Here is a 27,140-nt window from a genome sequence, read left to right on the forward strand (position 1 = left end):
CAGACTTTAAAGCGAGAGCAATAATCAAGAAAGAAAACAGCTCCTACAAGGAACTTTAATTTTGGTTGATATTGGCGTCTCTGTGGACAAAAGCGGTGTCTCCACTGTTGTGTGTCGTAAAAACCTCATGTCAGACATGTGCATTTGTTTTGGAAGAAGTGAAAATAACACTCAGTAGTGAGTTCAGGACAAACACCAAGAAAACTGAGACACCTCAGCTCTCTTTAGTTTTCACTGTAAAGATAGAACATGAAACTGCATCAGTTTACATCCTCTCCTCAGACTCTCTCTGCTACAAATACAAACAGAGATTCCTGTCGTACCAAACCACGACAAGGGGGGTTCAAAGATCCAAATACTCAACATATTCATATAAAAATAAAAATAAAAATAAAAATAAAATGTCAGTAAAGAGGATTTTATATTAGAACTGATACATTAACATTGATACATTTTTACAGGTATGAGAAATCCATACTTGCCCCTTCTCTTGTGGGCAAATGGAACATCCCACCTGAGACCATACCAAGTCACTCAATGTTTAGGAGCTTAAAGTTGAAGGATGCATAGTGAAGGTAATGTATTGTAATTCTGATCTCATCCATCGTGTTTGTAAGAGACATGGATTTTGTAGAAGCGCTCGTCCGTACAGGTTAGCCTTTAGCCTTTAGCCTTTAGCCTAGCACGTAGACCAGCTTGTTTCCTCTCCCTCCACCTAAACATAGACTTTTTCAGCCTGACTTCTTAAATTGTTGTTCGGATTTTGTGGGTAATCCGTCCAGACCACAGACACTGAGAATAGTTGAGGTCATAAAGAGGCAGCAATATTAAAATAAGAACATTTCACAACCAGTTAAAAACTTCTTGTAGGGGCTGTAACACCAACAATTAAATGTCATGTAGAGTATAATACATGTGTGATATTTAATAAAGTATAGAATATAAAATAAATATTTTCCTCATATAACTTGTATTTCTTCTCTTCTTAGGCTTGGTGCACACTAGAGAATTTTCAATACGTGAGAGACCACAGACAGATTTTTAATCTTATAATTATAAGACGCTTTGGCCACACACTTGCCGTGAAGTCCAGAGACTTGGGGTTTCACAGAAACTTGTGTGATTCTTCTTCTTCTTGTTCCTCTGTTTTTTTATAGAATGTTAAATTCTTTCTTTAATAACCTCAGAGAGAGAACGTGATGACGGATTAAAGAACTATGTTCAGATGAAAATGTTATGAACAGTCACAGAGCTACAACCAATCAAAGCAACAGAACACGTAAACAGATGACAGCTCTCATCGGACACTCCTCTGTCAGTCACTGTGACAAACCCCTCCCATTTCAGGTGAATGGTTGTGATTGGCCCGAGATGATGTCATCAGTGAGAATAATTTATTGAGCAGTGAAGGAAGTGAAGGAGCAGCTTCAGATCGCCATTAATATTTAATCAATTACTTCTCTTCATTGATAATATGTGATATTTATCTTCCTGGACGGGGTCAGTGTTAGTCCCGTCTGTTGGCGTCCATCCTGGTGACTTCCTGAGCTTTCATCCAGCTGAAGGTTTGTTGCCAAGTTACGGTGGTTCAGCTCTGGAAGCGTCTTCTCCCTGCCGGCCAACGGGCTCTGCAGCCAACTTTAAAACCAAATGCACCCGAGGGTTCTTCAAACACTTCCTGCTCCTGCGTCCAGACACCGAGGGGGACCTTTAGTCAGCTTTCAGCTGAGGACACTGTCCTCCTCGTGTGGACCTGCTCTGACAGTGTCGCGCCTCAATCACAGCTTTGTGTTGAGAGTCAGGAGGAAGAAAACGGACCTGGTGTCTTTTAAACGGAGTTGGCAGCAAGTGGACATCACGCCGGGTCTTTATCCTCAGAGGACGACTGGCTCCGTGGCCGACAGCGGAGATGAAGACTCAAGCTGAGACGACACAAACAAACTCTTTTCACGTCCACCTCTTTGTTTCCACATGACAAACTCGCCTTTTTAGATTTACACCGATGTTTCCTCTCTGTTGGTTTAATGTTTGTTATAGAATAAAGACGGTGTCAGGACGGTTGATCAGCCGCCTGCCAAACGTCCAGGAAACTTGAGCCGCAGGAAAAAGGTTTACATCTCCGAGAAACAACGAAAACTCAACGTTTCTGAGAAACAAGTCAGCAGATGAGTGAATGAAGGAGAGTGAATGGATGAATGAATGAATGAATGACAGAGTTAAAGAGTGAATGAGTGAGTGAATGAATTAAAGAGTGAATGAGAGGGAATGAGTGAACAAATTAATGAGTGAATGAATAAAGATAATAATAATAATAATCTTTATCTGTATATGGAGATTCTCAGTCATCAGGTCCTGGTGTATCCAAGTGCTAAAAACAGGTCGACTGGACTTGGTTGAGTTTGACTTCTCATCCAAGAGGCTTCTAAAGTTCTAACTGATGCTGGGAGTCCAGGTATTTAACTTGTAGAGTCCTAAGGAGTCGAGACATGACTCACAGGGTGAGAACCAACAGCTGGGTGGGTACAGGCCCTCTGCCTGGGTGAGCGAAGAGAGGACTTGGATCTTATCTTGTTTTGATTTGGCACCAAAACTTTATCACAGAGCCTTTGAAGGGCATGATGCAGGTTGGCACTAAATGAATAATGGATGAATGAAAGAGTTAAAGAGTGAATGAATGAATTGAAGAGTGAATACTTTACAGACATGAAATCACAGATGATCCAAACAGAAAACAGATGTTTCCACATGTTTCTCTTCTCTCGTCTTTTCTCTGATTTTAAACAAGGATGTTGTGTCAGGAAGTAAACGCTCTGATGAACGTCTAAACCAGATGACCAAGAACTGAGTGTTCAAGGTCGACCTTTGTCTCAGGAACATCGTTGTCTTCCTTTTATCTCAGACTGTGGAGCGTCTGGACACGGAGACGTTATCGATGACCTCTTGACCTCCGTCCATCAGACGAAGCCTCTTTTATTCTCAGCTGATGTGAATCTGAGTCATTACCACTGAACTGCTTTCATCCAATCAGAGACTAAGCGGCTCTATGATGCTTTCATCTGGTTCCTCATTGGTTCCACTAGAACACGTTTACCTGCTGTGACATGTGTCTGCTTCCCACAGAGCCCACTCTGCACTGATTGGTTAACTGCTTGGAGTGTGTCAGAAAAGTCCCGCCCCTTAACCAGAGGCATCCTAATCTGCAGTAAACAGCTGGAGCCAAGGCAACAATGGCATCGGTACTGCCGAAACATTTTGAGTCTGGGTTGGAAGCGGAACCAGCTAATAGACAAAAATGAACCTCTGGATTTATTGTCACAGTGTCTGATAACATGTGCATTGTAATACAAATGTTTGCATCCAGATGTTGTCAGATGACGTTGTGATGATAAAAACCAGATGTTCATCAGTTCCATCAGAGGAGCTTGAGTCTTTTTAAATACCACATCACAAACACACAAGCGTCACGTGTTTGATACTGAAGATACATTAATGGTTTCTGTTTAACGCCAGCGGTCCAGAGAAAGACTCATCAGATGACAAGTGGTGAGCGGCCAGTGACGAGCTGAGAAAGATAATGATTGCGCTCAGCTCTGATGTGACTCTGAGGACTGAATGCTTGTTGATACACATAGATATTTCACAATATTGCAAACATACTGTATATGCTCTCTGTCGCCCGTCACATGCTACCTGGCTTTGCAAAATCCACATTAAAAGTGTACAAATCTGAATGGTCTCACTTAACCTCCTTTTGTGCCACCTTCTCTTTAGCTATTTTGCCTACCAACATTCTCAGGGGTGGTGAGTTAATTTTACGCACTCAATCTTTGATCCTTCATACGACCTTACTGTTGCCAACACAACGATTCACCCTCACCACTTATCTGTATTCTTAAAGCACTCTAAGACTGGTAGGGATTGGATCATCAAACATCAATTTTATTTTCTGCAATTAATTCAGCTTTTTGTCCTCTTTCATCTATGACCCGCTACCTGAGAAGTCGTCCTCATGCCAGCTGTCAAGAACCTCTTTTTCCCGCGGAGGAGGGAAAACCTACGTCCTGAGCCCGGTTTGCCCTTCCCCTCCTTTGCTAATCCTGTGGGCTTCCGCCAGAGCAGTACTCAACTCATTCCTTCTGCTAGGAGCAGCCACAATGGCAGCATCCAAAGCTCCTGTCTCAACGCTCAAGGCTATGGGCCGATGGTCATCATCTGCCTATGAACATTACTTGTTGTCTGAGGATCAAGCCATCCTCACACTCAAAGCTATAAGTGCCCCGTGATCAGCTGGCTTATTGGGGCCCGAGCAGCAACCACAGCGAGGACCCTGTAGAAATTCAAGGAATTATTGTTAGTATAGTAGTGAACTACATATTTGGTTTAGGTTTAAGGGCAAACATGCAAAATTTTTGCTGAAACTTTGCACAATTCAGATGTATGAGAAATTTACGTTTCAAATGTTTTTGCTAAAGTGCAGCCTCTGTGGTGTGTTTCACTAAAATGTGTCAGTCATTGGACATTTGAAGATTGGTCGGATTGACTTCAGATTTGGTGGGCGCAATCTGGTCTCCTTGGTGATGAAAAGCTGTGCTCTTTGTGAGTTTTTGTCAGAGGGCGTGTCCATGGCGTGGCGTCAGACAAATGGCTCGATAGCTCCCCTACAAATTTTAACGAAGCAGCTCTAGCAAACCCCTTCTATAGAATTAATCAACTCAACTTCAATTTGGTCAGTGCAAACAAACAACCTCAACATGAAAAGTGCTAATCGTAAATTCAATTCAACAGCTCGTTGCCATATCGCCATGAAACAGGAAGTTCCACTAATTTGACTATACATTTCCCAATCTGCACAGGATGTAATATGTTTTATGGCCTGGCGTGACCATATTTACTTGCCAAAATTCAACATAATCATAGTACCACATACTACCAACAGAAAGTACACCTCAACAGGAAGTAACATTTAACTCCTTCATGCACCGTGTAAATGCATAACTCAATATCAAGCCATATCAACCAACCTCCGGCAACTACACTGCAGTTGCAGCACAACCCGACGCGTGCGGACTGAGGGTGCGAGCATCTCTGCTTGCAGCTTTAATTGAATAAATGTATTTCTTTGCCTTTTCTACCAACTTTCTACGTGCTGAAACTGTGTAAATTCAGTCAGCAAACTAATGTCAATTAGTATAACTGGCTTCCTTGTTGAGAAAACCAGCCCCTCCTACTGGGAGGGAGGGTCCCAGAACAGAGCCATACCGCCAAATTTTACTTATGCAGATTCAAATAAAGATTTCTTTGACTGTCATGTATTTATTGTTCATACTTTATGGCATTTATTGTTGTTTGTTGTTCACACTGTATGTTTCTGATTGATGCATACAGTGTTTCCTTTAACACTGTATCTACTGTAGACACCCCCTCAAACAATGAGGTCTTAATCCTGTCGGTCAGACCATGTACAGTTGTCAGGTCTAAATATTTTCATTCCACTAATCTGACCCTTTTATCAGATTAACTCAGATTAACACGGATTAACTCTCTCACTTTTGGCACGGTACTGATTCTTACGACCCCCCCCCAGGTTAATGGCATCATGCAGATAGAAACAGATCGGCCGTCTCCATCAGAGCTGATGTTCGTAATCTGACGATGTGATAGCAGCAAATAATCTGTCCCACACGCAGGTACACCAACATGTTTCCACCATGTTTCCAACATGCCCTGACAATGGTCCTGATGGTCCTGATGGTTCTGACGATAGTTTAGTAAATAATAGTTTAGTATAGGTAAGTACAGATCAGTACAGATCAGTACAGGTCAGTATAGGTCAGAACAGGTCAGAACAGGTCAGAACAGGTCAGTGCAGGTCAGTATAGGTCAGTACAGGTCAGTACAGGTCAGTACAGATCAGTACAGGTCAGTATAGGTCAGAACAGGTCAGAACAGATCAGAACAGGTCAGTACAGATCAGTACAGGTCAGTACAGGTCAGTACAGGTCAGTACAGGTCAGAACAGGTCAGTGCAGGTCAGTACAGATCAGTATAGGTCAGTACAGGTCAGTGCAGGTCAGTACAGATCAGTACAGGTCAGTACAGGTCAGTACAGGTCAGAACAGGTCAGTGCAGGTCAGTACAGATCAGTATAGGTCAGTACAGGTCAGAACAGGTAGTACAGATCAGAACAGGTCAGTACAGGTCAGAGCAGGTCAGTGCAGGTCAGTACAGATCAGTACAGATCAGTACAGGTCAGTACAGGTCAGAACAGGTCAGTACAGGTCAGAGCAGGTCAGTGCAGGTCAGTACAGGTCAGAACAGGTCAGAACAGGTCAGTACAGATCAGTACAGATCAGTACAGGTCAGTACAGATCAGTACAGGTCAGTACAGATCAGTGCAGGTCAGTATAGGTCAGTACAGGTCAGTATAGTAAACTTTAGCTTCAGTCTGAAGGTAACATTCGAGCAGTTCCTCTTTGTGTGTCTCTGAAACTGAATTGAGGGGAAGTGTCAGGTCGTGTTTCCACATCGCCAACAGTTTCACCTGCCAACAAACCACTGAGTCAGAACTTTAACGTCCACCACAAACCCTGAGTCAGACGCTTTTACCACTCCTCCCTTCACACCAACAAGGTGAGAGGTGGAACAGAGAACAAGATACAAGATAAGAGCAACCTTTTTCCATTGACCTACTCAGAGTTCATGTTCTACTCAGAGTTCATGTTCTACTCAGAGTTCATGTTCTACTCAGTGTTCATGTTCTACTCAGAGTTCATGTTCTACTCAGTGTTCATGTTCTACTCAGAGTTCATGTTCTACTCAGAGTTCATGTTCTACTAAGTGTTCATGTTCTACTCAGAGTTCATGTTCTACTAAGAGTTCATGTTCTACTCAGAGTTCATGTTCTACTCAGTGTTCATGTTCTACTCAGAGTTCATGTTCTACTCAGAGTTCATGTTCTACTCAGAGTTCATGTTCTACTCAGTGTTCATGTTCTACTAAGAGTTCATGTTCTACTCAGAGTTCATGTTCTACTCAGTGTTCATGTTCTACTCAGAGTTCATGTTCTACTAAGTGTTCATGTTCTACTCAGAGTTCATGTTCTACTCAGAGTTCATGTTCTACTCACAGTTCATATTCTACTCAGAGTTCATGTTCTACTCAGAGTTCATATTCTACTCAGAGTTCATATTCTACTCAGAGTTCATGTTCTACTCACAGTTTATCTTCTACTCAGAGTTCAAGTTCTACTCAAGTTCTACTCAGGTTCTACTTGAACTCAAGTAAAACTTGAGACTTGAGGGGGTAGAGCAGATGCTCCAACCGGAAGGTTCATACCGAAGTGTCCTTGGGCAAGATACTGAACCCCCCCAAAAATGGCCCCTCACTAATTGTAAGTCGCTTTGGATAAAAGCGTCAGCTATGAGGTGATAATGTCACATGACCTGAGCACAAATGTAATCACGTTGTGTGATGTAACATTGACGTGTTTGTGTTTTTGTGTGAAACTTTTTAAACCTGTGATTTGGACCCTTTTGGACCTTTTCTTGGACGTCTTGTTGTGTTGTTGAACTTTGACCTTGTTGTCTTTGGTTTGTGTCTCTGTTGTTTGCACTTTGAGTTTATGACTTCCTGTTTTATATTGTACTTACATGTTTCTTCATTTCCTTTATTTGTCTGATTACCTGTCCCGCCTTCACCTGTGTTTGTTCCCTCGTCAGTTATAGATAAAGTCTTTTAACATCACTTCCTGACTTTTGACCTGTCAGTCAAATTAAAGAAGTTTCATTGGATGGTGGCGTCCTCAGATGATGTAGTCACATGAAATAAATAATAATTAATGAATTAAATTAATTCTGATCATGTAAATGTCCCTGTCACAAAAAGATCAGGAGTCAGATTCCTGGTCTCTATGCAGACGAACTGTGCTGGTCTTTGTTCCATCTGAGGACATGTGTGTGAATGTGATTATAGATCTGTGCTGGTCTTTGTTCCATCTGAGGACACGTGCAGTTAAAGAGAATCTGGGGCAGAAACAAAGTAAAGAGGAAATATTCAGTTTCATCTCAGAAACGTTAAAAACCAACGTGTATAATCAAATTTTAAATGGAATCTAAAATGCACATATTGAACAGAAGAGTCTGACACTCGTCTCTGACGCTCGCTCCACTTCCTGTGGAGACAACTTCAAATACAGACTTCAGACATGTTTTCAGATTTAAACATGTGCGGAGACAAGGCAGTGTTTGATTGACAGGTGGAAACATGGTGTTGATCAGAATCAGGAGAAAATCTGAGTCTCAGCTCAGAAATAAATGTATTCCTTAACAACTGAAAGTGAACCTGATGTTGATCTGAGCTCAGTTTGTCCAGCGCTCAGTGTCAGTGACATCACTTTGCCGCCATCGCTCAGTGACATCATCTCTCACTGACAGCATCAGTGACATCACTGTGACATCATCGCCTAGTGACAGCATCAGTGACAGCATCAGTGACATCACTGTGACGTCATCGCTCAGTGACATCAGCATCAGTGACATCACTGTGACGTCATCGCTCAGTGGCATCATCAGTGACAGCATCAGTGACAGCATCAGTGACATCACTGTGACGTCATCGCTCAGTGACATCAGCATCAGTGACATCACTGTGACGTCATCGCTCAGTGGCATCATCAGTGACAGCATCAGTGACAGCATCAGTGACATCACTGTGACGTCATCGCTCAGTGACATCAGCATCAGTGACATCACTGTGACGTCATCGCTCAGTGGCATCATCGCTCAGTGACATCAGCATCAGTGACATCACTGTGACGTCATCGCCCAGTGACATCAGCATCAGTGATGTCATCGCTCAGTGACATCAGCGTCAGTGAGGCAACAACAACAATATCAAGTCTTTAATGTGTGAGTTAAATGAGAACATACATGATGATGTGTTCAGGTGATGCAAAAGATAGAAGTGTAACATGTGTCAGAGAGAACATGTTTTTTTTAAGTAAAGAGAAAACTCAACAAATATGTGTTTGTGGATGCATGCAGATGTTGTGTTTTTGTTTGTGTGTGCAGATGTCGTGTGTCTGTGTTGATCATCGTGTGTGTCTCTGATGTTTGAGGTCTCGTCTGTGTGGATTAAACACAGCAGTTTTAACTGTGTGTGATTGTGTGAATTGTGCAGGTTCATTATGTGGTTGCTGTTTGTTGTTGTTGTTGGTCTCATCCTCCTTTTGTCTCTCCTCCTCCTCATCCTCCTCTTCTTCCTTCTCCATCAGTCTTGTCCTCAGGGGTAAACACACTGAAACAAAGACCTGTGCTTTTTTATTCTGCGTCTGCAGCCACATCACAATGTTGACTTCAAACACACACACAAGGTTAATCCAGCAGAAATAATCTGTTCACACAAACATCTACACAATGTGACACACACACGGATAAACAGCAGCTTCATGTTCCAAACAAAGTTCAGCTGCAGTCAATGTGTATCACTATAAATAAAGTTTTGTTCTTGATAAAAACATGTTTTTTTAACAAGTTAATTTAATTATTAATTTATTCATGACTTTATTGTGTGTTTGCGTTTGTACAAATGTGTGTGAACTCTTCTTGAACTCACATTAAGATATGTCCAACATGTCTGAACATGTCTGAACATGTATGATGCACCTGAATGGAGACTGAGGTTAAATGTAATGTAATGTAATGTAAAAGAAGAAGACGACGACGACTGTGTGGCACTGTAGATGTGTCGCCTTCAGAGAGACACAAACATAGGACAGAGACACACTGAAGACACACACACAGTGAGGGGGAGAGAGACGCACTGCAGCTCAGCCTGACTGGATATTTACTGAAAGGCCTTGGATACTTCCTGGATCTGCTGATATGAGAAAAAACAACTGATCACAGTTAAAATAGTTTTCAGTTTAGTTCCACTTTTTAAAAATTGTAACCGTTAACAAAGAGAATAAAATCAAAACGAAGCAGAAAGTTTTAGTAATTGACCATCAGACACCCCCCTCCCTGGGGCCCCTCCTCTACAGGGCCCCTTTCAGCGACACTACAGGCTGAGCAGCTTCTCCTTCAGCTTTAATGTTTCCACATCACTGAGTCTCAGTGAAGCAACCATCAGACCCCCCCCACCCCATGCCCATCCCAACCCTGAAATGTGACGATGACAGTAAAACCTTTAGTGTCAGAGCAGGGTGAGTTTTGACCATTAATCTGTGACGTTACATTACATTTCATTGAGCTGACGCTTTTATCCAAAGAGACTCACAATAAGTGCCTCAACCACGAGGAAACAAACCCAGAACAACAAGAATCATGTAAGTACATTAGCTTCAAAAAAGCCAAACTACAAACTGCTACATGTAAGTGCAACTAAACAGATTTTTGTTTTTTGACGTCTGTTTAAAGTATTAATTATTCTTATAAGTGTCCTCTCTGTCGTCCTTGCTGTTGCTTTCATTATCGTCCACTTCCTCATTGTCCTCATCATCGTCCTCGTTGTCTTCCTTGTTGTTGTCTTTATTTAGACAAACAAATGTGTTTTTAAGCAGTTAACAGATGAAGATTTGATCGTCATCGACCCCTGAGGGGCAGATGTGGAAGTCAATGAATGTGTGTGGGATTTCATAAAGGGACGAGGATCCGTTCACACTGAGCTGCTTGTTGACTGTCGTCCAGATGTTCTGCCATTCAGACTCTGACCATCAATGACGCCCTGTTCGCTTTGTTCCTGACACACTGTGGGCCCCTGATACCACCTCACTGAGGGGGGGGACACAGCAGGTCCTGCAGGGCCGTGTCAGGGGCCGAGCACTGAACACACACACAAAGTACCACAGTCCTTTAAAGTAGCCGTTATTAAACCTCTTTTTAAAAACTTACTCTGGTTTTACACAGACAATATGGACGTTGTATTTTGGGTGGCGTGGAGGATTCAGGCAGGACGGACAGGCAGACAAACTAACCAGCTGGCTGGTTAAATACCTGAGGCAGGCAGAGACACAGGATGTAAGCAGGCTGATGAAGCATAAAGACAGAAGCAGAACTAGTCAAATACTAATACTGGCAGATGCTGCCGCGTAGTATGATTGTGTAATCTGGTGACGAGTGGAGGGAAGACCAGGGTTCTTATACTGCAGCAGGTGTACCAGGGACCTGCAGAGAGAGACCACGCCCATACCCAGTCCGGCCAAACCAATCACACACATACATAGAGGAGGGAGGAGTGGCCAAGGTGCAGACCAGCCTGTTCTATGGACAAAAACCTGGAAGACCCACAATTTTCTATGAAACTCTGACTAAACAGAAGTTCTAACACTTAAACACGTAAAAGATTCATTATCTAACAATAAAGCTGCAATGGATGACTTCTTCTTCTACTTTGTTCGTTTTATTGGCGGATGGCAACCGACGTGGTTGGCTGGAGGTACTGCAATACCAGGTTGATGCCCCTATTCCATCTCCCTTCTCTGCTCTGGATGACTTCTTGTTCACCTCCAGTTATACTTGTGGAATCTGGGAGCCAACTTTGATCCTGATTTGTCCTTTGATTCCCACTTAAAACAAATTTCTAGGACCACCTTCTTTCACTTTCATAACATCTCAAAAATCTGACATGTCTCAAAAAGATGCAGAAAAACGAGTCCAGGCCTTTGTTCCATCCAGACTTGATTATTGTAATTCCTTATTATCAGGCTCCAGCAGGAAGTCGTTAAAGACTCTGCAGTTTGTCCTAAATGCTGCAGCACGTGTCCTGAAGAGAACCAGGAACAGAGACCACATGTCTCCTGTATTAGCTTCACTACACTGGCTTCCTGTTACATTTAGAATTTAAAATCCTCCTCTGCACCTACATTAATAATATGGCAGCATCAAACCTTAAACACACCCACCAAATGAGAGAAAATTAATCTTGAATCCCAGAGGAAACATGTCAATCAGTCTGGAAAGTGTAGAAAACATGACTCAGTATGAACCTGTGTGTCAGTGTGCAGCTGGGAGTTGTAGTCCATGAAGAGCTGCAGACAAAGATCCTCTCTGCAGACAGATGGCTTTTGTGGTTTGGTTCAGTTGTGACACTCATGAGATAAAGTGTTGACAGGGGTCATTTCTCTGAACTTCCTGTGAATGTAGCAAAGACTCCTGCTCAGGCTGGATGTGCTGTTGTCAGAGGTGGTGGACGTTCATAGTCATTTATCTTTTCCTGCAGGTTGTGAGGACAAATGGCGCCAATCCTGACCTGTCAATCAACACGAATCTCCTCATGTTTCCTGTGGAGGTTCACGACAGTGTTTCCCTGACAAATGTTGACCTTGAAGTTGACGTGTTTGAGGCCTGGATGAGTTTGTCGTTGAGTTTTTTTGTCTGGTCTGTTCCTTTAAAATTAGTTCAGTCAGGAGCTTTACTCAGGGGGGGTTGAGGGGGCAGTAAATCCAGAATGTACAAGAATAAAAGCCTATTAACATTTTGATCTATCAGACTGCAGATACAAACCATGTCAACACCCAAACACATCTGTTGGAGCTTATCTGCGTCCACTGCTCTTAATATGTTTGGAACCACGTCACTGTACCTTCACTGCAGCGCTGCCACTCACACAGGATTTCAGCCTCTAAGCTGCTTCACCTCAAACCTGCTTCATACATTTCAGAGATTTGTCCAGAGGATAAAGACTCTGAGCTTTAATACTCAAAACAAGAACTTAACACCAGCAGCAGCAGCAGCATCAATGTACACTGAGCAATTATCTGTTTGATTCATTTACCATCTTCATCCTCTTCTTCATCATCATCATCATCATCATCATCATCACCATCATCATCATCACCATCATCATCATCATCATCATCATCATCACCATCATCATCATCATCACCATCATCATCATCACCATCATCATCATCATCATCATCACACCATCATCATCATCATCATCATCATCATCATAATCAATACCATCATCATCATACTCATCCATCACACACACACATCATCACCATCATCATCATCATCATCATCATCACATCATCATCATCATCATCATCATCATCATCCATCATCATCATCATCATCATCACCATCATCACCATCATCATCATCATCATCATCATCATCATCATCATCATCATCATCATCATCATCATCACCATCATCATCATCATCATCATCATCACCATCATCATCATCATCATCATCATCACCATCATCATCATCATCATCATCATCATCATCACCATCATCATCATCATCATCATCATCATCATCATCATCATCATCACCATCATCATCATCATCATCATCATCATCATCATCCCATCATCATCATCATCATCATCATCATCATCATCATCATCTACCATCATCATCATCATCATCACCATCATCATCATCATCATCACCATCATCATCATCATCATCATCACCATCTTCATCTTCATCTTTATCTTCATCATCAATATGATTATCATCTTCATCTTCATCATCGTTATCATCATCATCTTTATCATAATCTTCTTCATCTTCATCATCATCATTATTATCATTATCATTATCATTATCATTATCATCTTCATCTTCATCTTCATCTTCATCTTCATCATCTTCATCATCATCACACTTTGTTGTATTGATATTGATATTTTTCAAATATTTTACAAATTATATTGTTTTAAATGTCGTTATATTAATTTCATGTATAAACACTTGTTTCCTTGCAACCCCTTTTATTTCTAGAACCTCTGGAACATTTTGGAGATTTGAATTTTGTGTCGTGGAACAAACAGATCATAAAAAATGTATTAATTACTCAATAAACATGAAACGTGTCTGTTGAGGTTTTTTATTTTTATCTCCTGCAGCAGCGTCGTCATTTTTTCTTTCAGTCACTAATGAAATGAAAAGTGAAACGTCGACACAGTCGAGCTGCATCGAAATCAGATTAAGAAAAATGGGACAAAGCTTCCCCGGGGAGAGAGAGAGACAGAAAGAGAGGAAAGTGTAATTTTTAAATAACCTTTATTCGAAGCTCATACCTTTAACACAAATGTTCTGCTTAAAAATTTTAACAAAACAAATGTGAATAAAAAATACCAAGAAAAAAATCAAAGAAGAAATGAAAAGTTCAGAACCAAAGAATTGTCAGTGACTGAACACAACTCGTCCTTCACATCTTCACTTTCATGTCTGTTTCTCCGATGATAAAATAAAAGTCCGAAAGTCTGACCAGAGAACAGATGGTGTCTCGGACTCAGAACAGAAAGGACAGCCGTCCCCTGTGCCAGGATTCAGGTGCAGCAGATACCAGTTTGTAGCTATGGCCCATGTACAATCCTCCACTGGAGGTCACCCGTTGGTCAGCTGGGGGTTTGTACAGGGACCGCCAGCAGCCCCTCGGAGACAATCGCTTAGAGCCTTCACACTGGTGTTATAGAGTCCTTCTCTTCTCTTAATCTCGTCCTGCCACTGTCCCACAGCAGGAGAGACGACCATACTCGTATTTATCATCCCATTGGTCAGATAGAGTCTACAGGTTTACAGCGTAAGCTCGGAGGGCTTCTGGTAGGGAAGCACAGACCTCCTCCACCAACCTGAGCAGCAGTCTATTGGACCTGAAGTTGAGTCAGTGAGTGTTCATTAAGTGTCCCAGCTTCACACATCCAGCCTCTCTCAGTTTGACTGTGAGACAAGTCTTTGGGACACGATTTTCTCTCCACTGCTCGACCAGCAGCGCCTCTGTCTTCTCCATGTCTCCTTGTCAGGACACGTGCTGCAGCATTTTGGACAAACTGCAGAGTCTTTAACGACTTCCTGCTGGAGCCTGATAATAAGGAATTACAATAATCACGTCTGGATGGAACAAAGGCCTGGACTCGTTTTTCTGCATCTTTTTGAGAAAGGACATGTCTGATGTTTGAGATGTTACGCAAGTGGAAGAAGGCGGTCCTACAAATTAGTTTTAAGTGAGAATCAAAGAACAAATCAGGATCAGAGATGACTCCCAGATTTCTGATGTTTCATTTAAAGCAATGACGATTTCCTCTATCATCATCATCACAAATGATTAAATATACTATTTTATAATTTATGAAATTATTTAAAAATAATAATTTACATGTTATAAAATCATTGACTTTAATGGATTAGTTGTGCCACAGATTTAATTCTCTAACTCTATGTTTCATGATGAGATTATTAGCATTGAATCTGTTCAACAGAATTTCACCGTTTATAGTTATATAATAATAGTTAAAGTTAGATTGGAAGTGAAAGAGTAAATTTGTAAACTTTGTAATAAAACATCAGTTTTGGTTCAACTGTCATTGTGTCGCTCAGTCGGACACTTCCTGACTTTTCTCTCACACAAAGATCCATAAAAAGAGACGAACATAAATTCAAATATAACGAGCGGCTCTGATCACAAACAACAACAGCTACGGTCGTACTGCTGTGTCAACTCAGAGACGCCATGGCAACCCTCTCTGACAGGAAGTTTATTTTCTCAGGCCTTTCGAAAAATGAATAACCATCAAGCCGCAGCTGCCAAGTTCCTCTGGCCGGGGTTCAAACCCACGGAGCAAACAGGACGCTCAGTTAGGATGTAATGTACGCAGCAGATAAACTGTGGATCATTATCAACCTCCGCTAAACAGTGGCAGCGAGAGGCGATTAAAGAGCTGCTGACGCTCGGCAGCTTTCACTCAATGATCTTCCTCCACATGTTCAAATGTCCTCACTTTTATGTCCCATTAAAAAATGTCCTCACATCAACAGGTTCTCTTTGTCCGTAAAGACGTGAACTTAAACGCAGTTCAGACGGTTTTCGTCCTTTTTCAAATGTTCTGACACGACGTCTTTCTCAAATCTGGTCCCCACAAAGATAGAAAAACAGGAGCTCTCACTTCTTTCAGGTATATATATCTATAATCTCAGTTTATGAGTTGATAGAAATGTTTGCTCAACATTTTCTGACATCCTCTGGGTCTGAGGTGAAATAAATATGAAAATAAAATCATATCTGTGTGTGAACACAGTGTTTGAATATGAAGCTTTAATATCTCTGCTGCTTTTAATTGGAGAATGATGAGTTGTTCTGTCTCTGAAGACACAAGATTCTAATGAAGTTCATTTTACAAGACACACACAGACACACACAGACACACACACACACACACACACAGACACACACACACACACACACACACACACACACACACACACAGACACACACACACACAGGCACACACAGAGACACACACACACACACACACAGACACACACACACACACACACACACACACACAGGCACACACAGAGACACACACACACACACACACACACAGACACACACAGGCACACACAGAGACACACACACACACACACACACAGACACACACACACACACACACACACACACACACACACACACACACACACACACACACACACATTGTGACATCACAAGGGGCCAGGTAGTAGAGGGTGCTACACTCCCATTCAGGATTGGCTGCCACACCACAAAATGGCCGCCGATGCACACACTCCAGCTCCCAGAATGCCTCAGCACTCATGTGTAGGTGTGTAACCGCCTCAGTGATTCAGGACTGGATCACAAAGTACAGAACCACACTGAGAACAATCAGAGAAACAAGAGCCTGTAGCCGGTTTTTTTCTAATTCTGTTCAGCTTAAAGAAACTTTATCTCCTCAGGGACGTTTTTGGTTTGTCCTTGGATTTTGATTTTCCCGAGTTGCCTGTTTATAAGAAGAATAAAGCTTCACCCTCTTTTTTGAACATTCGATTTGTGTTTGTTTTTCTTGGTTATATTGCACTACCCACCTTAGCCTGCCCTAGTGACGTCTCATTACAACATACTCAGACACACAGTGGTGATTCAGCAGTGTCTCTCAGTCTGATTATCTCAGAACATATGGATCATGGTAGCAGCTCGTGTCCAAGATGAATTCACAGTAGATTTATTAATGTGGAGGATTCCACTGTGTGTGAGAGCAGGTGAGACGTTCCTTCCTCTGGACACTTAACAGGTAGAGACACAACGTTTCCTGTTGAAACAAAAAACTGGATTCATGTGTTTTTCCTCTCACAACAAACACAGGTGAAAATATATGAATTAAAATTCAAAGCTAAATAATGTCGATTTTAATTTGTATGAAAATAAATTGATTTACTTTACTCATTTTTTTTTAGATCTTATGATTCCTGGACTAAATTTGACTGAAATGTTTCAGTTCTTTAATTCAATTTATGACTCAAATATCTGAGTGTTTCCTTTACACTATAACATCATTTTGAAAGAAGCAGTTATATACTTAAATTTCTTATTCATAAAAACACAAATTCTGTGAATGTTGTTATAATCAGACCAATTTATTTTAATATTTTTTTCCAGAAGTCAAAAATGTCTGTCCCCAAAATAACCTTCAATAATTTCAGCTATGTATCAGTGAATTCCTCTACTGCTAAATACTTTCAATGAAGAAAATTTAACAAAATGGCCCCAAAACCTTCAGGAAAAAGTCACATGAATTTAATTTATAGAGTTTATATAGTCATACCTTAAATTGAGAGGTTTGTCCAACATGTGACACTTAATCATCTCAGTCATTAAACGTTATGATTCTGAACTTTTGTCAAGTTTTGTGAACCATTTAAAAAATACTTTTCAGTGGAAGGGACTTTCTAGATTCTGGACATTTCTGGACATTTCTGCGTTTCCTGTTTTATTTGGAAATGTTGTTCCTTGTGTGTCTCTCCTGCTTAACGTCCTGTCTTTGTCCTGTTATTCCGCCCACTGATGTATGTACCTGTCCTCACATGTCTCACCTGTGTTCACTTTACATTTGTTGTTGACACAGGCTTTTCCTCATGTTTCAGTTTCAGTGGTTTGTGCACCTGCCACCAGAGGCAGCAACACAAAACATTAGCACTTTGGATTCACATGTTATGAGAATGGTATTTATTAAAGATATAAACTAAAGATATACAAAGTGACAACACATTAACATGACTTGAGTTTCTTTAGTTATATATTAATTCAGTTTGAGATTTACTTCTGGGACAACCACATCGGTATGGCATCATCAGTGGTTGAACCATATCAGCATCCATGCCTGCTTGTCATACTGGTAGTTGGTCTGGTTGTTTGTCTTGTAGTTGGTCCGGTTGTCGGTCTGGTAGTTGGTCTTGTTTGTCTGCTTGTCATACTGGTTGTTGGTCTGGTTGTCGGTTGTAGACCAGATTCACATTCAGTCTCTGTGTGAGTGTGGACATCACAGTCTGTCTTTGAGGTCAGAGGTTACCCTTGTTACCATGACGATCCCAGCCTCTGTTCTTTCATCATTTATCACTTCATTCATTCTTCTGACCAGAGGCGTTCCAGAATTAGCAGAGCTATGCGTGTCTGTCATGTTCAGTAACCAAAGAGCATCTGAATAACAGGTCCCTGAGGCCAGGGGTCCATGGCCACTGTCCCAGGCCTGGACCAGACAAAAGCTGCATGTGTTGGTGGTGTCACGACGTTCAGATGTGGCCGGGGGGCGCAGTAGTACTTCTGCATTAGCATATCCACTGTGTCTGCAGCAGGAACAGTGATAATGTCTGCACTGTACGACCATTATGGAATAATGAAGGAATTTATGACCACACCACAAAAAGACTGCAAGATATTTTTACACCCGTCTGAACACGACTCTGTTAGGTACCAGTCAAGTGACATCATCACAAATGTTCGGTACATTTGACCTGTTATAAACTCAGTCTTAAATCCATTACCTGGATCATCATCAGATACCCATAGAGTTATATATACATTATATCAAAGTTATATAGATGTTACATGGATGTCGTACAGACGTTATATACATGTTATATGGACATTATACAGACGTAGGGATAACAAGAGAACCAATACTTTGGTACCAAGTTGAATTCAAAAAACTTCATGGTACTTTTTATTTATTATTTTATTTGTTACTTTAATTTTTTTTGCAGTACCAGAGATACCGAACAATACCAATAGGGGTTAGGGGATACCAATACTGCAGCTGCAAAATTATTACTTTAGGATCAGACACATAACATTATCCAGTATCCTTGTATGAACCTGTCGCATGTTGTCCCTCCCCACGTGAACTGCCTCACGAAACACGCTAACAATAATCACCAACACTGATCAGAAGTTATTAGGACCTGAACAGTGATGAAGTTTACTTTGTTTTTGTTTGATTCGCTTATGAGACACGGAATTAAACCCATTGAAAAAAAAATCCAACAGTTTATGTTCTCGCAGTTCACCTGCTACACAACTCGAGACGTAACGTGACACGCACAGACAGAACATCAGTGTTAAATTATCCGGATTCATAATGGTCGAGTATCTGAGGAGAAATATTGTATATCAAGCAGTCTTGTTGTGATCATAGTCCACGATCAGGATCCACCATCAAGATCGGATGCCACCATCGTCCACAATCATGATCCACTGCCTTTGAATCTTCAACGTACAGAGGGAGTCTGCCTCCAGAACTGAAGCTGAGATGATTCCACAGGAGAGGAGCTTGATGCTGAAGCTCTGGCTCCTTCTCTGCTTTAGAGACTTTAGGGACGACAGCCTGAATTCTGGGAGCTCAGGGCTCTAGTGGTGATAAGGTACTATCAGCTCTTTAAGGTTTGATGCTGCCATATTATTAATGTAGGTGAGGAGGAGGGTTTTAAATTCTAAATGTAACAGGAAGCCAGTGTAGTGAAGCTAACACAGGAGACATGTGGTCTCTGGTCCTGGTTCTCTTCAGGACACGTGCTGCAGCATTTTGGACAAACTGCAGAGTCTTTAACGACTTCCTGCTGGAGCCTGATAATAAGGAATTACAATAATCAAGTCTGGATGGAACAAAGGCCTGGACTCGTTTTTCTGCATCTGTCTGAGACATGTTTGATGTTTGAGATGTTACGTAAGTGAAAGAAGGCGGTCCTAGAAATTTGTTTTAAATGAGAATCAAAGGACAAATCAGGATCATCGATAAGGGCAATGTCCTCTAGAGCAGCTTCATCATTAGATAATGTGTCTCTAAGGTGTTTAGGGCCAAGTATTAGAACCTCTGTTTTATCTGAGTTTATAAGAGAAAATTGCAGGTCATCCAGGTTTGTATGTTCTTGAGACATGCTTGGAGTTTAGTTAATTGATGACAAAGTTCTGGTTTTATTGACAAGTATAACTGGGTGTCATCTGCATAGCAGTGGAAATTTAGAGTGTGTCCTGGTAATGATAATGATGATAATGTTTCCTAGTGGAAGCATATATAATGAGAATAAAATTGGGCCGAGTCTGTGGAACAGCGTGGTTAACTTTGGTGAACATAGATGACTCATCATTAATTTACACAAAATACATGTGTGAATAGCGACAGAGACGAGCAGACACATACAAAAACACTAGCCTTATTTGCTTAGCCTAGCACCAACACTGAACCGAGTGGAGCTGTTAGCTTTGGCAGGTTTTTGTTAATTAATAAATATTTGTTTGTCGACATAAAACAATTACATATGTTGACATATGAGAAAACAGATGTTAACATGATGCTGCTTAACGACGAAGCTGAGCCGTGTGTGTGTGTGTGTGTGTGTGTGTGTGTGTGTGTGTGTGTGTGTGTGTGTTAGGGGGGTATAAATGGCACAGAATTCCACCCTGAGCTCTGGACGTATGAAACCCGACATTGTGCAACTTCTACAATGGACACACTGTCGACACCATGCGTCTAATTCAATTAGCCGGGAGACGGTGCATAAATTCCCCCAGAATCCTCTGATGAGCCACTGTTAGCCTCGGGGTGGGGGGTCTGAGCTGTAACCGTCAGTCCAAACCCCGACTGTCGGACCTGAGCTTCAACATGGTGCAGGGTCGAGGTCAGAGGTCACAGAGGAAACACGAAGAGTCTCATGGAAAACTAGATTTTTTTATAAAACGTGAAAGTACAAAACTTATCATGTATGTGTCATATACAACCAGAGAAACACACAGTATTTAAAACAGACTGCTAGCTGTGCTAAGCTAAAGGGAGCTAATTTAAACATGTCATGTTTGTCACAACACACGTCTCAGTCATGACAAGGTGTATGGCCAAAAGTTTGTGGACACCCATTGGACCCAGGCCATGCTAATTGCTGGAAGTTGTAAGTTTATGTGTAAATGGTTTGTATTTATTTATATATTCTAGTCCTGATGACTCAAAGCTCTTTACAGTTTATTGACATTCACTCATTCACACTCATTCACACAGTGCATCTATTAGCAGCACTTTTTTTTCTATCTTCATCTGCATCTTGAGACAAATTGTGATTTGTGAATATGGGCTATACAAATAAAATTTGATTGATCGATCGATCGATCTTGCCCAAGGACACTTCGGCATGCAGATGGGGAAGACTGGGATTGAACTGCCGACCTTCTCGTTGGAGGACGACCGCTCTACATCTCAGCCACAGCCGCCCCAGGTGTTTAATTGCTTTATTGAAATCAAAGAGGAAACAAACAGCAGCTTTTATTAACATCATTTTCACAGAGACAAAATGTCCTCAAGAACAGAAGCTGCTGACCAACGCATGAATGTGAACGAACACCAAGAACAGAGTCATGTTGACGGAGTCGTGACTCCAGGTCGACACAGATGGTTGAGTCAAACTTTTAATGCCTCCATCTTTAGTGGCTGCGTTTTCTGAGGCACCATATGTGACGGAGCGAAGTGCTGATCCTGGATCAGGCCACAGAGGTCTGCTGCTGCACGCCGTCACCACCTGCTGCCGCCATGTTGGCGTGTTTAAAGAGCTTCAGAGAGAGAGAGAGTTCACACAAGAGTCTGTTCACTTGAAAAACATGAAAACCTCCAGATCAGTTTTATTTCTGTGAAACACCAAAAAACATTGATCAGGAGTAAACATGTCAATGTGATTCATTTATTTATATTTATCTTTATATCTATATTGTTATATGTTTGTTTATTTTTATACTTTGAGTTTAAGTAACTGAATCAAAGTAACTCTTCTTCTTCTGCTTCTTCTTCTTCTTCTTCTGTCTCCATGCTGACAGGCTCGTACAGGACGTAGGACGTAGTCTTTGTGTTCTTCAGACTGTGTTTTCATGGCACTGAGTGGGTGGACATGTTTTCTGGTGACAAAGAATCACCACAGGCGCTTCAGAGGAACAAGAGAGGAGAAGGAGAAGGTGCATTAACTGCGATTCTTTCATGGTCCAGATCAGATTTCTTTAAAAACATCATCCTAAAGACTCTCCTTGTCTCCCACGTCTTCATGTCTCTCTCTTCACGTCAGTCCTCAGGGGAGACACAGACAGAACAAACCGGTTGGGGCGTCCATTAAAAGGTCGTCTGGATGTCCTGACTCTGGTTCCTACGTAAACACAGAGAGGCAAAAATCGCCTGAACATCAGAGCCAGACAGAATCCTGCTGCTGAGGACAGACAGAACGCTCAGCTGGACATGGACACTGATACAGTTTACAGTTATGTCACTGTGCAAAACCCCACTCTGCTACTAGAGCTTAATGTGTCACTGTTTAATATGTGACTGTTTAATATGTGACTGTTTACTGTGTTAATATGTTAATGATCATACAAATATAAAAGTCATTTCAATCCCATGATTGTAGAATGGACACATTGGACCTTTCCTAACTCCTTTGCTAACTCCTTTCGTAACTCCCTGCAGCTTCTCCTTCACATCTTTCCTTTAGGGTCAAATAATAGAGGTTAGGAAAGAGACTCTTTGACTCCACCTGATGTCATCACCACTAGATGGCAGCGTTCATATCTGAGATATTTCAGCTGAGGTGACCTGTCATCATCTTCATGTATGTTTTATGGTGTAAACAGCTCCTCCCGTTAGCCAGTGGCTTCACGTGGTACTGCAGCTCGAGAAGCATTTTCTCCGTAAGTAAAGTGATGAGACGTCAGCTGACGTCAGACACTTGGTGTCTCAGTTTTGAACATTCGTCCTCGATGGTTTTAACGTGTCAGATCCTCGTCTGTCAGATCTCACACTGACTTCCTGCTCAGAGTCCGACTGTCAGATATTCGCTTCCTGCTGCCGCCACTCTGACGCTTCATTATCTGTCCACACACGTCCTCCAGCTTCCTCCTCAGGTATCTGCTCCACAGCAGTACTACAGGGTCCACGTCACAGGAACTGGTCCTGAGCCAGAGGAATCTGATCCTTAATGAAGAGGATCTGGTCCTGAACGAGAGGATCTGGTCCTGAACGAGACCTGAGTTGTGATGAGTTCATTAAACATGTTGAGTTGTTGTTTGTTTTCCTGTTAAAATTTGTGATGGTGTGTCTGGGGACTGTAGGATTTTATTGTTTAGTTAATAATGTGACAGGTGAGTGGAGCTGAGGTTGTCCTAAACTGCCCACCCCCGCCCCCCCATGAAAGAGACATGTAAAGGTCAAAGGGCAAAGTTTTTCTTTTTCAATGGACTCCATGTGCTGCTGTTAAAGGGACACTTTAATTTGCAGGTGTCCTGTCTGTCTGCATCCCGTCTGTCTTCGTCCCGTCTGTCTATGTCCCGTCTGTCTGTGTCCCATCTGTCTTCGTCCCGTCTGTCTGCGTCCCGTCTGTCTTTGTCCCATCTGTCTGCGTCCCGTCTGTCTGCGTCCCGTCTGTCTGTCTGTGTCCCGTCTGTCTGCGTCCAGTCTGTCTGCGTCCAGTCTGTCTGTGTTCTGTCTGTGTCCTGTCTGTGTCCTGTCTGTCTGCGTCCAGTCTGTCTTCGTCCCGTCTGTCTGTGTCCAGTATGTCTGCGTCCCGTCTGTCTGCGTCCAGTCTGTCTATATCCCGTCTGTCTTCGTCCCGTCTGTCTGCATCCAGTCTGTCTGCCTCCAGTCTGTCTGCGTCCAGTTTGTCTGCGTCCCGTCTGTCTGTGTCCAGTCTGTCTGTGTCCTGTCTGTCTTCGTCCCGTCTGTCTGTGTCCCGTCTGTCTGTGTCTGTCTGTGTCCCGTCTGTCTTCGTCCCGTCTGTCTGCGTCCCGTCTGTCTGTGTCCCGTCTGTCTTTGTCCAGTCTGTCTGTGTCCCGTCTGTCTGTGTCAGTCTGTCTGTGTCCTGTCTGTCTTTGTCCCGTCTGTCTGTGTCCGTCTGTCTGTGTCTGTCTGTGTCCCGTCTGTCTTCGTCCCGTCTGTCTGCGTCCAGTCTGTCTGTGTCCCGCTCGTTCGTGCCCAGTCTGTCTGTGTCCGCCTGTCTTCGTCCCGTCTGTCTGTGTCCCGTCTGTCTGTGTCTGTCTGTGTCCCGTCTGTCTGCGTCCAGTCTGTGTCCCGTCTGTCTGTGTCCCGTCTGTCTGTGTCTGTCTGTGTGCTGTCTGTGTCCCGTCTGTCTTCGTCCCGTCTGTCTGTGTCCGCCTGTCTGTCTGTGTCTGTCTGTGTCCCGTCTGTCTCGCCCGTCTGTCTGTGTCCCGTCTGTCTGTGTCCAGTCTGTCTGTGTCCAGTCTGTCTGTGTCCCGTCTGTCTGCGTCCTGTTTGTCTTCGTCCTGCAGGAACAAACACCTGTGGTCACCTGACATAGACTTTATATTTATATCACTGAATAAAATATATTTTACTCGTATAATATTAGAATTTGTTTATTATTCAGGTTTCTCATCTGTCAATCAAGCATCAGACACACGTCAAACTGAGCCTTCTGCGCATGCTCGTGACTGCTCCCTGTGGAAGAGCAGAGCGCGCACCCGTTCAGGTGAATCCACCTGTGAACCAATCAGCACTTTGTTTACAGTGTAAACTGCACGGGGGGGGGGGGTCCTCAATTATCCCTCCTCGTGCAGATAGATGGCGCGTGCAGCTCGGAGGTCTCGCGCCTGTTTGTGTTGCAGTGTCACCGTTCAGTCCGCCGCGCGCCGCACCGACACCGGGACTCACCGGGCGCGTGCACACCGTAATAGTCGTCATATTTTAGGGAGCGAGTGCACGCGCTGCAGCAGCACGTTTTTTTCTGCATCTTCTGTCAGCGCGAGGACACACGGACACGCGGACGGTCCCGGCAGGTAAGAGTCTGTTTCCTTTCAGGAGCCAATCAGAGCGAAGCATTCACCTGCTCTACCTGCGCGTCCAGGTGAGAGGAGAGCGGCGCGCGCTCCCGATCCAGGTGTTTAACGATGGAGAGAGAGAAAGAGAGAGAGAGAGAGAGAGAGAGAGAGAGAGAGAAGAGAGAGAGAGAGAGAGAGAGAGACACAGAGAGAAGAGAGAGAGAGAGAGAGAGAGAGAGAGAGAGAGAGAGAGAGGAGAGAGAGAGAGAGAGAGAGAGAGAGACACAGAGAGAGAGAGAGAGACACAGAGAGAGAGAGAGAGAGAGAGAACAGAGAGAGAGAGAGAGAGAGAGAGAGAGACATCGCCGTCTATATTGAGCGCGTGCTCATCACACGCCCGCGTTCCGTCATGAATAAATGTATCGATGAGTGATTGACGTGCGCGTCAGTGAGAAAAAAAGCCATCAAGTTTGAGTCAAAGTAGTTTAGTGAGTGTATTTGTGTGTGTGTGTGTGTGTGTGTGTGTGTGTGTGTGTGTGTGTGTGTGTGTGTGTGTGTGTGTGTGTGTCTGTGTGTGTGTGTGTGTGTGTGTGTGTGTGTGTGTGTGTGTGTGTGTGTGTGTCTCCTCCCTGTCAGACCACAGACGCTCCTCGCAGCTCAGAAGTGTCGGGGACGCGGAGCGGGTGCTCGCTGCGGTGCACGCTCCAACAAAACAAAGTAAAAACAGACAAAGTCCGGGACTCGGACAAAACCCTGTTTTTCCGTCAGAGTGCAGTGGGTCCGGGTCTGGTCCGGGTCTGGTCCGGGATTAAGTGTTTGTGCTGGTTGTCAGGAGCGGGAGGAGCCGCGGAGCGGAGCCGGATCGAGGAGCCCCCATGCGGACTGGACTCTGATCAATGAAGCGGATCATGGCGGAGAGTCCCCGCTGCAAGAGGCGAAAACAGGCCAACCCCCGGAGGAAGAGCGGTAAGAGCCACACACACGCACACACGAAAAACAACTCCCGCAAACTCTGCCGGACTGTCACATCGCGCCTGGCTGCCCCCCAGTCCCGGACTCTCAAAGTTTTGTGACGGGCCCGTGTGGACGGACCGGGAGCCGGGGACGGGGGACGGGGGTCGGGTCAGGAACGGGACTCTGGGAAAACCGTTAGTTGTTATTGTAGGTGCGCGTGCATTCAATGTCTTGAGTGAGGTTTTTACTTAAAAAAAAGAAAAAGATTCTAAACATTTCAATAAATTTGTAAATTAAAACAAGTGAGAATATTTTAATTTCGTTTTTTAAATGATGTTTTTAATTTTTCATGTTATTTTTTTCAGTCTGATTTGTTTAGTTTTTTTAAGTTTTCTTTTTCATTGAAAAAATTAAAAGAATTTATAAATTGAAAATTCAAAAGTTTTACACAAAATAAAAATAACTGAAATGAGTTAAATTCTTTAAATGAACATTTCAACACAAACAGCTTCAGATTTAAACATGATCATTGTGACAGTAATAAACACTGTAAAAAATGTTTCTCTACATTAGTTCTGTCAGTTGAACATTTTAATTAAAATTAAAATGTTAAAATAAAATGTTACTGACTCTGAAATAAAGTAGAATTAAATCTCAATGTTTTTTATTCTCTCCATCATGGAGACTTCTCTTCTCCGAGCGTCGCTTTAAGATTCTCTGTTCAAGGTAAAACAGAACATGTGGATTTTCATTTAAAGATCAAATCAACCTTTTTGTAAAATAACATCATGAGGAAAAAACTCCCAAAACATTATAATTTTATCAAAATTATTTTTTTCTCATAAACAAATGTCAATTTTCAATTTGAATCATTTTGAAAATAAAAACGAAACAAAAATCTGCATCAGAAGAGACGAGAAGACGTTTGTTTTTCACAGAAGAAGCAGAGAGGGTGGATGAGGTGCAGCAGCGTCCTGTAGTTTGTCCTGTAGTGTGTCCTGTAGTTTGTCCTGTAGTTTGTCCTGCAGCGTGTCCTGTAATTTGTCCTGTAGTTTGTCCTGCAGTGTGTCCTGTAGTTTGTCCTGCAGTTTGTCCTGTAGTTTGTTCTGCAGCGTGTCCTGTAGTGTGTCCTGAAGTGTGTC

At 42.7% G+C, this 27,140-nt stretch overlaps 2 protein-coding genes across 9 annotated transcripts in view; both read left to right on the forward strand.

Moving 5' to 3' along the window:
* The window catches only part of LOC118120114 (abl interactor 2-like), an 882,953-nt gene that overhangs the window by 136,772 nt on the left and 719,041 nt on the right, over window positions 1-27,140 (forward strand). The window lies entirely within an intron of this gene.
* The window catches only part of zeb2a (zinc finger E-box binding homeobox 2a), a 29,321-nt gene continuing 27,096 nt past the window's right edge, over window positions 24,916-27,140 (forward strand). Inside the window, exons 1-2 of one of the 3 annotated variants that reach the window (XM_035174913.2) lie at window positions 24,916-25,062; window positions 25,877-26,010. In XM_035174913.2, coding sequence (XP_035030804.1) covers window positions 25,941-26,010 — 70 coding nt within the window. In that variant the 5' untranslated portion in view covers window positions 24,916-25,062; window positions 25,877-25,940. Of the gene's footprint in view, window positions 25,063-25,653; window positions 26,011-27,140 lie in introns of those variants that run through there. The other 2 variants (XM_035174915.2, XM_035174916.2) reach the window with 2 other exon arrangements.

Source organism: Hippoglossus stenolepis, chromosome 13 (assembly GCF_022539355.2).
Source record: "Hippoglossus stenolepis isolate QCI-W04-F060 chromosome 13, HSTE1.2, whole genome shotgun sequence".
NCBI classification, from domain to species: domain Eukaryota; kingdom Metazoa; phylum Chordata; class Actinopteri; order Pleuronectiformes; family Pleuronectidae; genus Hippoglossus; species Hippoglossus stenolepis.